General features: G+C 43.7%; 1 protein-coding gene across 1 annotated transcript in view; it reads right to left on the bottom strand.

Moving 5' to 3' along the window:
• stac (SH3 and cysteine rich domain) overlaps positions 1-15,236 on the bottom strand; it is a 157,637-nt gene that overhangs the window by 88,174 nt on the left and 54,227 nt on the right. Inside the window, exon 2 of the mRNA XM_080193691.1 lies at positions 3,139-3,412. Coding sequence (XP_080049817.1) covers positions 3,139-3,412 — 274 coding nt within the window. The remainder of the gene's footprint in view (positions 1-3,138; positions 3,413-15,236) is intronic.

The raw sequence follows: 15,236 nt of genomic DNA, 5'->3' as shown, positions 1-15,236 counted from the left end.
TACAGGTCAGTGAGCCTCATCTGTGGTGGGTAAATTGCTAGAAGATATTTTGAGAGACGGGGTCTGCAGCATTTAGAGACACAAGGATTGATTAGGGACAGTCAGCATGGCTTTGTGAGAGAAAAATCATGTCTCACAAATTTGATTGAGTTTTTTGAAGGGGTAACCAAGAAGATAGATGAGGGCAGTGTAGTTGATGTTGTCTACATGGACTTTAGCAAGGCCTTTGACAAGGTACCGCATGGTAGGTTGTCGCACAGTTAAATCTCACAGGATCCAGGGTGAGGGAGCTAAATGGATACAAAATTGGCTTGATGACAGAAGCCAGAGGGTGGTTATAGGGGATTGTTTTTCAAACTGGAGGCCTGTGACCAGCGGTGTGCCTCAGGGATCAGTGCTGGGTCCTCTGTTATGTGTCATTTATATTAATGATTTGGATGAGAATATAGGAGGTATGGTTAGTAAATTTGCAGATTACACCAAAATTGGTGACATAATGGACAGTGAAGGTAGTTATCTCAGATTGTGATAGTATCTTGATCAATTGGGCCAGTGGGCTGACGAATGGCAGATGGAGTTTAATTTAGATAAATGTGAGGTGATGCATTTTGGTAGACTGAACCACGGCAGGACTTACTCAGTTCACGATAAGGCACTGGGGAGAGTTATAGAACAAAGATCTAGGAATACAGGTTCTTAGCTCCTTGAAAGTGGAGTCACAGGTGGATGGAGTGGTGAAGAAGGCATTTAGCATGCTTTGTTTCATTGGTCAGAACACTGAATACAGCAGTTGGGACGTCTTGTTGAAGTTGTACAAGACATTGGTAAGGCCACACTTGGAATACTGTGTGCAATTCTGGTCACCCTATTATAGAAAGGATATTATTAAACTAGAAAGAGTGCAGAAATGATTTACTAGAATGCTACCACGAGTTGATGGTTTGAGTTATAAGGAGAAGCTGGATAGACGAGGACTTTTTTCTTTGGAATGTAGAAGGCTGAGGGGTGATCTTATAGAGGACTATAAAATAATGAGCATAGATCAGCTAGGAAGTCAATATCTTTTCCCAAAGGTAGGGGAGTCTAAAACTAGACGGCATAGCTTTAAAGTGTGGGGGAGAGATACAAAAGGGTTCAGGAGGCAATTTTTTCACACAGAGGGTGGTGTCTGGAACAAGCTGCCAAAGGTAGTAGTAGAAGTGGGTACAATGTTATCTTTTAAAAAGCATTTAGACGGTTACATGGGTAAGATGGGTATAGAGGGATGTGGGTCAAATGCACGCAATTGGGATTAGCTTCGGGGTTTTAAAAAACGGACAAGTTGGGCCAAAGGGCCTGTTTCCATGCTGTAAACCTCTACGACTCTATGAGGCTGTTCAGTATAAACATTTCACTGGAGTTGGCAGGGTCAGGTTTCGGGAAAGATAAGTTCAGTAAGAGTGGAAAAGTTCATATCAAAAAAAATTATTAATGACGACCACACAACTCCTTAATAGGCAACAAGCAAATAATTTCAGGTGAATTCTTGCACCTTTCAGTAAAGTATCTTCCTTTGGAAACAAGGGGCCTAATTTGATACCCCCCCCCTTGCTGAGTTTTTGGGTGGGAATGAATGAAATTGCAGTGACAGAATTTCCTCCCATTTCCCGCACACTCGATCACACAGCAATTTTACACTGGGGTGGGCGAGATCTCACATGAGAAGCCTGCCCTTGCCCTTAGCTATTTAATGTCATTTAGGGTTATTTCCACCCGGGCTCAATTTTTAGGCTGGCAGGAATATCAAATCTGTTTGGGGGAAGACCAGAAGGAATCAAAGTTTGATTTTCGGTAGCCGCCTCAATTAGAAACTCCCTCCTAACGCCCCACCCCCGCCCCCAACAGCTGACTGTGGATCTTCCTTATACTCCACGACCCTTACACTGACTTCCTCCCAAGTGAGGGGTGAAGACCTGCCTGCAGCCGATGCTCGTTGGAGTATAAGTTGGTTGTGGGGCAGTTGGAGTGGGCAGGGATGTCTTCTTGTCCTATACTTTGAATACAAAGAAAGAACAAAAAACAGCCCGGGAAACAGGCCCTTTGGCCCAACGAGCCCGCGCCGCCATTTTAACATTACCCATCGCCCCCCTCCACCCATGACCCTTATCTATTGTTTTATGGCAATCCACATTGAGGGAAACTAATTTAGGGACAACTTATTACTTCCAATCAGCCTAATAGCACATCTTTGGGGTGTGGGAGGAAACTGGAGCACCCGGAGAAAACCCACGCAAGCACGGGGAGAATGCGCAAACTCCCACAGACACCGGCCCAAATCCATGTGTCTGCACAGCAAACAGTGATAGTCACTGAGCTGTCGTGTTGCCCAGCATCTGGTCCAGTTTAAGCACACACTAACGACATGAAGCACTAGGCCAATCTCGAACAACCAAGAGCAGCCCCAGTACGACCCATCACGTGTATGCCCCTCGTTGGACAACAAGGCTTAAAACCTGTGAATTAAAAGAGAAAAACATTATGCTGGGAGGTGAGCCCCCATTATCAGAAAAATTCAGCAAAGGTGATTTCTCTTGTAGGGTTCAACTTTGGGAGCTCAACTGCATCCAGTAACTTTGTTCCGAGTTATCTCTTAACTGAATTCATTGTTGCCTAGTACGTTCAACTCACAAGCAAACATTTTAACCTGAATTTGTTAAACCGGTGCACTATGCTTTCACAAGTATTCAGGTGTTGAAACCATAACCATTTGGATTTTAACTCTAGGACGCTGTGTACAATACCTGCCTTTGACTCTGCAAACCTCCAGAAAAACACTGCTGACCAAAACCTATAGTTTTGAACCATTCGGCTGGGGTACTCAAAATACAGAGTCGGGGATAAGTATTTAAATACTCCCAATATTTATTTACTCATTTAATGTTCTTACATTGCTGCTTTGGTATCAGAACTTATATTAGAAAATTAACTCTTCCATTGCCTACAAAATAACTCATATTTGGTGCAGTAGAACTCCACAACATATCATTTGAAGGATGGATAATACTTGCTAACAACAACTATTGACCAGAAATTCACCCTTATTATCACAAACAATATCAACAGGCTTGCACACCTCATTGCACAGATGGAACGGCTTACCAACAATCATGTGGTTACAGGTATCACAGAAGGTTGGTTTCTTGAAGATATACTCCAGGAAGGAATGTGTCCTGTTTTCAGCCTGCCTCGGAGTTTTGGTTGGGGTGGATGTTTGACTTTCTGAGACTGGAAGCTGTCCAGTGCTGGAACTGACTCCAGGCAGCAGCTCCACTTGCAGCTTTGTCTCGCTGGTCGTCCGCTGGAAGAAGTTTTCGGCGCTTTTACTCCTGAGACCTTTTGCTTTGAACGACAACGAGCGCTTGAGCTTCTGGAGCTGCAACCGAATGGAAACAGTGTTGAAGTAGATGGGAGACATGACGAAACTGAAAAACAGACACCAGCTATGGCTATGCCAAGTCCTCGAGCTCCAGCTTTGCATCTAATCGGGTCTGTAATGTTACTGTAGCTGAGTTACGTCTGAAACTGTATCCTTGAATAATACAGGGATCAGATTTCTGGCCTTGAATTACCTCTGTCCAATTAATAAGAGTGCTGTCAGGGGCTTCATGTAGAGACAGGCAAGGATTGTTTGTAAATGCTTAAAACGTTCTCAGCAATTTCCTTTCTTCCCCTTCTGAAGGTATTTGCCATCACTACCTGCTACCCTCGATTATTTATTGCCTAAATACCGTGCACTCACGTGCATGAACTTCCAGCAGAAGTCACAAGGAGGACAAGCCTAGCCAAGGCTCCCCTCCACAAACCAAAATCAGTCAATCTAGCACCACTTTCTCTGCCTCAGCTGAGATTGGCTTCTTACCTTTGGGCTGACATTTGTAAATTTTTTCTGTTCAACACCACACTCATCTGTAAGTGAGGTGTCATTACTTAATTTACAACATATTACGACTATAAGGTGTTAATCCTGCAGCCTATCTCAAGTTTCTTTTCCTTCCGTTGTTTTTGATGGGAACCTTGAGCTTTCCTGGTGTTTCACAGACTCACACGCCATCAACATTTCCATCCCCTTCCCCTCCGCTTCACTAGCCTTTGATCTTCAGTTCTCCATGACACTAAAGTCTATTTATTATTGTCACAAGTAGGCTTACATTAACATTGCGATCAAGTTATTGTGAAAAATCTCCTAGTCACCACACGGTGGCACTGCTTGGGTACACGGAGGGAGAATTTAACATGGTCAATACACCTGCCCAGCACATCTTTTGGATTGTGGAAGGAAACTGAAGCACCCGGAGGAAACCACGCAGACGATGGGAGAATGTTCAGACCCTGCACAGACAGTGACCCAAGCCGGGAATCAAACCCAGGCCCCTGTTGCTAACCACTGTGACGCCATGCTATCAAACTGCTCAATTATGGTCTCATTTCCACTTTTAGTGCCCTTGTTCTTACCAAAACTTTTCATATCTCACACCATTATTATTCCCCCTGATTTGGCCTCCATCTTTACTCCACTAAGTTCAAGTGCCCCATTACTTTTCAAGTCTGCATACAATTTGTTTCGACATTCATTAAATTCAACTTTCACATCTGCTGTGGTGGGATTTGAACCAGGGTTCCAAGGGTATTACCCTAGATCTCAGGATTATTAGTCCAGTGGCAATGCCACCACCTCCCCCTTAAGATGTCTAATCATAAATTATCCACTTCTTAAAATTACAGATGAAAATAGTGGGCTGGAAGGTACACAGTGTTAGAGTCCCACTGTGAAAGAGAGAACTCATATACACATTTTTTTATCCTTTCATAAATTAAAAATAAACCTGTCCTTAAGCAATCTGTAATAAACAAATCTCCATAACAAACATAAGAATGCTCACATATGATTGTTTATATTCTGAAAACCTAGACCAGAAACATAGACAGATCTATATTTAAATTTAACTTTAAGATGAATATATGCCCCAAAGGCTATTATTCCCCTAACAAAAGGATCGTGATTATATGTGTTGCCTATGAAGTGTTGACTGAGCAATTCATAACAGATAAGTGCATTCTGTCATCACTTGCCTGAAGTAAAGCTTTGACAATTCAATCACCTATTTCTTTCATCCAATCCCAGAGAAAATAAAGAAAGCCTTTAAAATATTCACAGGATGAAATCATTCACCCTTCTTCCTTCAATTTCTGTTATCTAGATTGTGCGCAGGAATATTCTACAAGCAGCACACACTCAGGGTAGAACTGAATACATAAAATACATAGCGAGATTTGAAAACTTTTTTGCAAGGTAAAAACATCTGGATATTTTTAAGACGGTCCAAGTTCTTAAAACAAAAACATCAACAGCCAAGTAACCATCAAATATATAACTTTAATCATACTATAAAATCTCATTTGTGGATATTGGAAATGTTGACATCAATGACTGACAATTAAAAAAAAAATTCAACAATGTGGGAAAGAATTGTAGAGGGGATTACGACCTCACAGTGTACACTTTCTATAACGTATATATGTAACATATCGGTGTGCTCATGGCTATTTCTAATGTTCATAGAATCATAGAACCCTACAGTGCAGAAAGAGGCCCTTCGGCCCATCGAGTCTGCACCGACCACAATCCCACCCAGGCCCTACCCCCATATCCCTACACATTTACCCACTAATCGCTCTAACCTACACATCCCAGGACACTAAGGGGCAATTTTAACCATGGCCAATCAACCTAACATCTTTGGACTGTGGGAGGAAACCAGAGCACCCAGAGGAAACCCACGCAGACACGAGGAGAATATGCAAAATCCACACTGACAGTGACCCGAGCTGGGAATCGAACCCAGGTCCCTGGAGCTGTGAAGCAGCAGTGCTAACCACTGTACTACCACTGTGTTTTAAAAACTGGACAAAGGTCTTTTAAACTAATTGAATCATTGAGGTGTAACTTCTGGTGTGAGATACCAGGTTAGTTGGTTAAGTGCTGGACACGTATGGGACGTTCACAGACGTCCCACTGCATACATGTTGAAACAGTGCCAATTTTAAACTTCTGATCAAAGTTCTGAAAGTTACCACTTCTGAACTGCTAAACCACAGTTGTGCTGAAACCTCCACTGCTTGCACTGGTGTTTGGTGAGTTTTTGCTCATTTATTTGCACTTTTATTTCTGGTCTGGCTGCAGTGCATAGATGCACCAGACATTCTTTGGGTTGGTTACTATTTTGGTCTGTGTTTTAAAAAAAATTTTTAACATACAAGTAAAGTACGAAAAGTTTTCAAAAACTTTTTTTAGAAACACAATTTTGTCACGATAACTAATTCCATTAAAAGTGTTTGTTCATATTTAACAACATGGATGTCAGTCCCTGGAATGAATTTTAGCATTAGGATTTTGCAATATATTTTAACCAGGTTTTTTTTTTACTGTTTTAAGAGTTTCCCTGACGTAATGTTGATCCTTGTGTAACTTGGCTAGTCCAAATGCTTCAAGAAAGTATATCACTTAAGATGATATATGCAAGTCTCCTGTAATATTTATCCCAATTCCTGATGCAATGTTGATCCTTATGCAACGTGGCTAGTTCAAATGCTTTCGGAAAGTGTAACACTTAAGATGACATAAGCAAGTAAACTGATGTGAACTAGGTATTACAGAACCCAGTGCAGCTTGAAAATTTGGAGTCATGTTCCACCACTGCTGGAACATCACATTTATTCACTTGAGACTTTGATACAGACATGGAAGAGTCAGGCTACATGTAAAATCCAAACCCTTCCCGCTCTCCTTTTCTCCGTCCCCCCCTCCTTCTCCCATTCTTTTCCCCCTCCCCACTCCTCATATCCATCCTTCACCTTCCTGTTTAGCAACAACAGAACTGTTGTGTTAATATACAGATATTTTATTGATTGTTGTAGAGAAATGCATTTTGTAAGAAGCTTTATGAAATAAATTTCATAGGTTAACATAAATGTTTTTACTTGACTATTGTGACATACTTTAATGAAAAAATGTAGGAATCCTTTAATGTCAGCACCCTCCTAAGTAATGTTAAACTATATTCCCTGAGACCGGATTTAATCCGAACTGCACTAAATTATATGATTAATTTAGAACATAGAACATTACAGCGCAGTACAGGCCCTTCGGCCCTCGATGTTGCACCGACCAGTGGAACCAATCTAATGACCCTCTAACCTAAACTATTCCAATGTTATCCATATGCCTACCAACTGACCATTTGAACGCCCTTAAAGTTGGCGAGTCCACAACTGCTGCAGGCAGGGCATTCCACGCCCTTACTACCCTCTGAGTAAAGAACCTACCTCTGACATCCGTCCTATAATTACCACCCCTTAATTTAAAGCTATGTCCCCTCATGTTAGCCATCACCATCCGAGGGAAAAGGCCCTCACTGTCCACCCTATCTAATCCTTGTATGCCTCAATAAGGTCACCTCGCAACCTTCTCTCTAATGAAAATAACCTCAAGTCCCTCAGCCTTTCTTCATAAGACCTTCCCACCATACCAGGCAACATCCTGGTAAACCTCCGCTGCACCCTTTCCAATGCCTCCACATGTTTCTTATAATGCGGTGACCAAAACCGTACGCAATACTCCAAGTGTGGCTGCACCAGAGTTTTGTACAGTTGTAACATGATCTCACGGCTCCGAAATTCAACCCCTCTACCAATAAAAGCTAACACACCGTACACCTTCTTTACAACCTTATCAACCTGGGTGCCAACTTTCAGGGAGCTATGCACATGTACACAGAGATCTCTCTGCTTGTCAACACTACTAAGAGTCCTTCCATTAGCCCTACATTCTGTACTCCTGTTACTCTTACCAAAGTGAATCACCTCACACTTTTCTGTATTAAACTCCATTTGCCACCTCTCAGCCCAGCTCTGCAGCTTATCTATGTCCCTCTGCAAACTGTAACATCCATCCTCACTGTCTACAACTCCTCCGACTTTGGTGTCGTCAAAATTTAGTAATCCATCCTTCTACACCCTCATCTAGGTCATTTATAAAAATGACAAACAGCAGTGGCCCCAAAACAGATCCTTGAGGTACACCACTTGTAACTGAACTCCAGGTTGAATATTTCCCATCAACTAATTTATCATCTATACTGGATAATTTAAGTTAAGGTTTATTTATTAGTCACAAGTAAGGCTTGCATTAACATTGCAATGCAGTTACTGTGAAATTCCCCTAGTCGCCACAATCTGGCACCTCTTCGGGCCAACGCAGCTAACCAGCATGTCTTTCAGAATGTGGGAGAAAACCAGAGCACTCGGAGAAAACCCATGAAAACACGGGGAGAACGTGCACAGACAGTGCCCAAGCCGGGAATCGAACCTGGGTCCCTGGCACTGTGAAGCAGCAGTGTTAACCACTGTGCTACCGTGCCACCTGGTATGTGGCTGGTGTGGATGGATTACATCAGTTAAACGTTTGCCTCTGTACTCATCTCTGCACACCACGTGAAGTGATGTCACTATGAATTTTATTTCCTCCCATTTAGTTTACAGCCTCAGAGGTCAACGTGCCACCCCCAGCCTCGCCCTCCACTCTCAGCCTCGCCCACCGCCCCACCTAATGCCTGCTCCACCCCCAACCTTGCCCATGCCCACTCTGCTCCCGCCCTCGCCAATGGCCCCACTCGTTCTACCCTACCCCAAGTCAGCCTTGCTCTTCACTCCCATCATGTTGCACTCCGGATTTGTTCTTTTGCCTGTTCCATTCCCAGTCTTACTCTTTGTATGCGAGTTCCAATCTAAGACGCCACTACAACTAATTTGGTTGACCAGGGCTCCAAAGTGTTGAAGAAACATCCAAAGTATATTAAGCAACCACTCAGCACTACTACTGTGAACAGACCCAAGATAAGAAAACTATTGCGAGTACTGAATATTTCTTAGTAATTTTTTTCCAATTTCCTCTTCAATTGCAGTTTGTTTTCAATGGTGCGTTTCAGGAGGCACAGGAAACCAGTGGACAAGAAGTAATTGAGTGCGTTAGTTGGCAATACGTCTCTCCTGATGCAGTCTAATGAACTGGAGTGAATGCTGTGCTTGGCAGATTGGAGCTGACCTCCCATCACATGCTCCCCAACCCTCTCATTCCTTGCAGATTAAAATCTAGGACATTATGCTCAATTGTCTACTGGTTGAGTGAGCGTGGAGAATAGATGTGGTTATGGGGTTATGCACATGTTTGTATGATCAGGGAAGGTACTGAGATTGATGGAGCACATGGTTATATTTGAATTGTCCACTTCAATCTTTCCTTATTAAGACAATCTACAGATTCCTGGAACAAGTTCATTGAATCTTCTTTGCACTCTTGGTTGTTTTTACCTGGGATGTGGAGATGCCGGCGTTGGACTGGGGTAAACACAGTAAGAAGTCTGACAACACCAGGTTTAAATCCAACCGATTTATTTGATAGTAAGCTTGTGAGTTTACTATCAAACTTAAACCTGGTGTTGTCAGACTTCTTACTGTTTTTACTTGGGGACAGAGAACACAGCTGTACACAATGGCTTCACCAATGCCCTACACATCTTTTACTCTTATACTGCAATCCAATTGTAACAGGAGTGAACTTAACATTTAATGGGTGGCACAGTGATTGCACTGCTGCCTCACAGCATCAGGGACCTGAGTTCAATTCCCAGCCTGGGTTACTGTCTGTGTGCATGTTCTCTCCATGTTTCCTCTGGGTGTCATACAGTCATAGAAGTTTACAGCATGGAAACAGGCCCTTCGGCCCAACTTCTCCATGTCATCCTTTTTTTTAAAAAACCCTTAAGCTAATCCCAATTGCCCGCATTTGGCTCATATCCCTCTATACCCATCGTACCCATGTAACTATCTAAATGCTTTTCAACAGATATAATTGTACCTGCCTCTACTACTACCTCTGATACTCACCACCCTCTGTGTGAAAAAAGTGCCCCTCTGGACACTTTTACATCTCTCCCCTCTTACCTTAAACCTATGCCTTCTAGTTTTAGACTTCCATACCTTTGGGAAAAGATATTCACTATCTACCTTGTCTATGCCCCTCATTATTTTATAGACCTCTAGAAGGTCACTCCTCAGCCTCCTACGCTCCAGAGAAAAACGTCCCAGTCTATTCAGCCTCCCCTTATGACTCAATCCATCAAGTCCCGGCAGCATCTTAGTAAATCTTTTCTGCATTCTCTTTAGTTTAATAATAACCTTTCTACAGTAGGGTGACTGGAATTGCACACAGTATTCCAAGTGTGGCCTTACCAATGTCTTGTACAACTTCAACAAGACATTCCAACTCCTGTATTCAATATTCTGACTGATGATACGAAACACACCAAATGCCTTCTTCACCACTCTGTCCACTTGTGACTCCAGTTTCAAGAAACTTTGAACATGTACACCTAGATCTCTTTGTTCTGTAACTCTCCCCAATGCCCTACCATTAACTGAGTGAGTCCTGCCCTGGTTCTATCTACCAAAATGCATCACCTCACATTTGTCTAAATTAAACTCCATCTGCCATTCGTCAACCCACTGGCCCAATTGATCAAGATCCCATTGCAATTGGAGATAACTTTCTTCACTGTCCACTATGCCACCAATCTTGGTGTCATCTGCAAACTTACTAACCATGCCTCCTATATTCTCATCCAAATCCTTAATATAAATGAGAAATAACAGTGGGCCCAGCACTGATCCCTGAGGCACACTGCTGGTCACAGGCCTTCAGTTTGAAAAACAACTCTCTACAACCACCCTCTGGCTTCTGTCAAGAAGCCAATTTTGTATCCATTTAGATACCTCACCCTGGATCCTGTGAGATTTAACTTTATGCAACAACCCACCATGTAATCCATGTAGACATCAACTGCACTGCTCTCATCCACCTTCTTGGTTGCCCCTTCAAAAAACTCAATTAAATTTGTGAGACATGATTTTTCCACTCACAAATCCATGCTGACTGTCCCTAATCAGTTCTTGCATCTCTAAATGCCTGCAGGTCCTATCTCTCAAAGTATCTTCCAACAACTTATTCACTACAGATGTGAGGCTCACTGGCTGTAGTTCCCAGGCTTTTCCCTGCAGCCCTTTTTAAACAAAGACACAACATTTGCCACGCTCTGATCTTCAGGCACCTCACCCGTGACTATCGATGATTTAAATATCTCAGCTAGGGGACCCGCAATTTCCTCCCTAGCCTCCCACAATGCCCTGGAATATACTTTGTCAGGTCCCACAGATTTATCTACCCTGATGCGCTTTAAGACTTCCAGCACCTCCTTCTCTGTAATATGTACACTCCTCAAGACATCGCTACTTATTTCCCCAAGTTTCCTAACATCCATGCTTTTCTCAACAGTAAATACTGATGAGAAATATTCATTTAGGATCTCACCCATCTCTTGTGGATCCGCACATAGATGACCTTGTTGATCCTTAAGAGGCTCTACTCTCTCCCTTGCTACTCTTTTGCCCTTTATGTATTTATAGGAGCTCTTTGGATTCTCCGTTGCCTTATCTGACAAAACAATTTCATGCCCCCTCTTTGCCCTCCTGATTTCGCTCTTAACTCTACTCCTACACCCCCTATATTCTAAGGGTTTCACTTGATCCCAGCTGCCTATGCATGTCATGTGCCACTTTCTTCTTCTTAACCAGGGTCTCAATATCCTGAGTCATCCAGGGTTCCCCACTTCTGCCAGCCTTGCCCTTCACTCTAAGAGGACTGTGTTTACCCTGAACCTTTGTTAACACGCTTTTGAAAGCATGCCAGACATCCCTTTGCCGTTCCACAGACTCCCCCAATTAACTTCTGAAAGTTTATATCTAAGACCATCAAAATTGGCCTTGCCCCAATTTAGAAGTTCAACGTTTGGGGTGCACCTATCGTTCTCCATAGCTATCTTAAAACTAACAGAATTATGGTCAGTGGTCCCAAAGTGATTCCTCACTAACACTTATGTCATCTGTCCTTCCTTCTTTCCCAAGGAGAGGTCAAGTTTTGCCCCCTCTCTGGTTGGACCATCCACATACTGAATGAGAAATTCCTCCTGAATACACTCAACAAATTTCTCTCCATCCAACCCTCGAATACTATGACTGTCCCAGTCAATATTGGGAAAATTAACATCTCAGACTATTACTGCCCTGTTTTTCTTGGGGCTATCTGTAATCTCCTTACATATTTGCTCCTTAATTTCCTGCTGACTGTTTGGGGGCCTATAGTACAACCCTATCAATGTGATTTCCCCCTTATTTCTCAGGTTGACCCATATAGACTCAGTGGCCGAACCATTGGATATATCCCCTCTCAGTACAGCCGTGATACTTTCCCCCGATTAAATGTGCAACTCCCCCTCCTGTATCTTTCCTATATCATCTGTACCCTGGAACATTGAGCTGCCAGTCCAGTTCCTCCCTTAGCCACGTTTCAGTATTTGCTATAATATCCCAGTCGCACGTACCCATCAGTGCCCTGAATTGGTGTAACAAATTGTCCCTAAATTACTCTCCCCTTAATCTGGTTTCCAATGGGGGTACCATAAGAGTAGACAAGGGTCAAAGGCGAGGGGGAAAAGCACATTGTTAAAATGGCGGCGCGGGCTTGTTGGGCCGAAGGGCCTGTCTCCCGTGCTGTGTTGTTCTTTGTTCATTTGCCTTGCCTGTCAGGCCCCCTGCATTGAAATAAATGCAGTTTAATCTGGGCTTCCCTTGCTCTCTGTCCTGCTTTTGCCTGATCTGTCTGGTACTAGGGGGAGGTTTTTCACACAGAGGGTAGTGGGGGTATGGAATGCTCTGCCAAGTAAGGTGGTGGAGGCAGGCACGCTGGAGTTGTTTAAGAGTTACTTAGACAGGCACATGAGTGGGTTGGAGATGGGAGGATATAGGAGATTGTTTTAAATAAGGTTCATTAGCATTGGGACGTCCCTGGAAATGTAAAAGGCTGTGAAATGATACTAATCTTTTAATTCACAGGTTTTAAGTCGGTCCACATTGTTGTCCAACGAGGGGCATACACGCCATGGGTCATACTTGGGCTTCTCTTGGTTGTTCGAGATTGGCCTAGTGCTTCATGTTGTTAGTGTGTGCCTAAACTGGACCAGATACTGGGCAAGACAACAGCTCAGTGACTATCACTGATTGCTGTGCAGACACATGGATTTGGGCCGGTGTCTGTGGGAGTTTGCGCATTCTCCCCGCGCTTGCGCGGGTTTTCTCCGGGTGCTCCGGTTTCCTCCCACACCCCAAAGGGAGATTGGAGGTAATAAATTGTCCCTAAATTAGTTTCCCTCAATGTGGATTGCCATAAAACAATAGATAAGGGTTATGGGTGGAGGGGGGGGACTGGTAATGTTAAGATGGCGGTGTGGGCTCGTTGGGCCGAAGGGCCTGTTTCCTGGGCTGTTTTTGTTCTAGCATTACTGACACTGCCTTTACTAACTAATGTGCTCTCTTTAACTTCTGTGCTGTCCTCAAACTCCTCTTCTGTCTCCCTACTGCTTTGGATCCCACCTCCCCCCCCGCCAAATTAATTTAAACCCTCCCGAGTGGCTCCAACAAATCTCCCCACCAGGATGTTAGTCCCCCTCCAGTTCAGATGTAACCCGTCCCTCTTGAACAGGTCAGCCCTTCTCCAGAAAAAATCCCAATGATCCAAAAATCTAAATCCCTGCCCTCTGCACCAGCATGCCTAATCCTCCTGTTCCTACTCTTACTGGCTGCTCACCCTCTCCCCCCCCCTCCCCTAAGAATGACCTGCAATCGCTCAGAGATGTCCTTCACCCTGGCACCAAGAAAGCAACGCACCATCCTGGAATCTTGATTGCAGCCACAGAAATGCCTGTCTGTGTCTCTAACTAGCAAGTTCTCTATTACTACTGCTCACTTGCTCTTTGTCTGACCCTGTCCCACAGCAGAACCAGCTGGGGTGTCACAGGCCTGGCTGCTGCGGTTATCTCCCCCTAACAAGCTATCCCCCTCAACAGCATCCAAAAAGAGGTACAGGCACAGGAGACTCCACCTGCCTGCCTCTCCTGGCAGTCACTCATCTACCTGTCTGAACCTGCGTTGTGACAATGTCCCCGTAACTAGTGTCCATCACACTCTACGCCTCCTGTATGCTCCGCACTGCATCCACCTGCCACTCCAAACCGAACAATGCGGTTTGTGAGGAGCTGCAACTGGACACACTCCCTGCAGACAGAGTCGTCAGGGAGACTAGATTGTTTCCTAATTGCCCACAACTGGCAGGAGGAGCATGCCACTGCCCCAGCTGCCATATTGCCCTTATACAGGGCACCATCCTGGTCAAAGTGTGTACTGGTTTCCTTCCACACTTTGAAAGACATGCTAGTTGGATGCATTGGTCATGCTGAATTCTCCACCGGTTTACTGGAATAGGCGTCGGAGTACAGAGACTAGGGGATTTTTGCAGTAACTTCATTGCAGTGTTAATGTAAGCTGACTTGCGACACTAATAAACAAACTTAATAAACTCAACATGCCATCCTAATTATTTGCCGTATCTACGTGTTAACCACCCGAGATTCATGTGCAAGGGCTCAGAATGCACACATTTCTCAGTCTCTTGCCATTCATTAAGTATTAATTTATTTTTGTTAATAATTATGAGGCTTAAGATTGCTATGACTTAGGACTTAAATTTGTTGTTTTCATATGTTCTGTGTTTGATTATACAAGCGACTATTTTTGATGCTCACTGTGCTCCATTGGTTAAGCCTTGATGTGGGCTCAGGGAAAAGGCCTTGGCAGGCAGGATTAGGGAAAATCCCAAGGCATTATACAAGTATGTGAAAAGCAAGAGAATGAGACGTGAAAGAATAGTACCTATCAAGTGTGACGGTGGGGAAGTTTGTATGGAACTGGAAGAAATAGCAGATGTACTTAATGAATATTTTACTTCAGTATTCATATGGAAAAGGATCTTGGTGGTTGTAGTGCAGACTTACAGTGGACTGAAAAACTTGAGCATGTAGATATTAAGAAAGAGGATGTGTTGGAGCTTTTGAAAAGCATCAAGTTAGATAAGGCGCCGGGAGCGGATGAGATGTACCCCAGGTTACTGTGGGAGGTGAGGGAGGAGATTGCTGAGCCTCTGGCGATGATCTTTGCATCATCAATGGAGACAGGAGAGATTCCAGAGGATCGCG

This window comes from Carcharhinus amblyrhynchos, chromosome 8 (assembly GCF_965287045.1).
Source record: "Carcharhinus amblyrhynchos chromosome 8, sCarAmb.v2.hapA, whole genome shotgun sequence".
NCBI lineage: Eukaryota > Metazoa > Chordata > Chondrichthyes > Carcharhiniformes > Carcharhinidae > Carcharhinus > Carcharhinus amblyrhynchos.
This window is presented reverse-complemented; position numbering and strand designations above follow the sequence as displayed.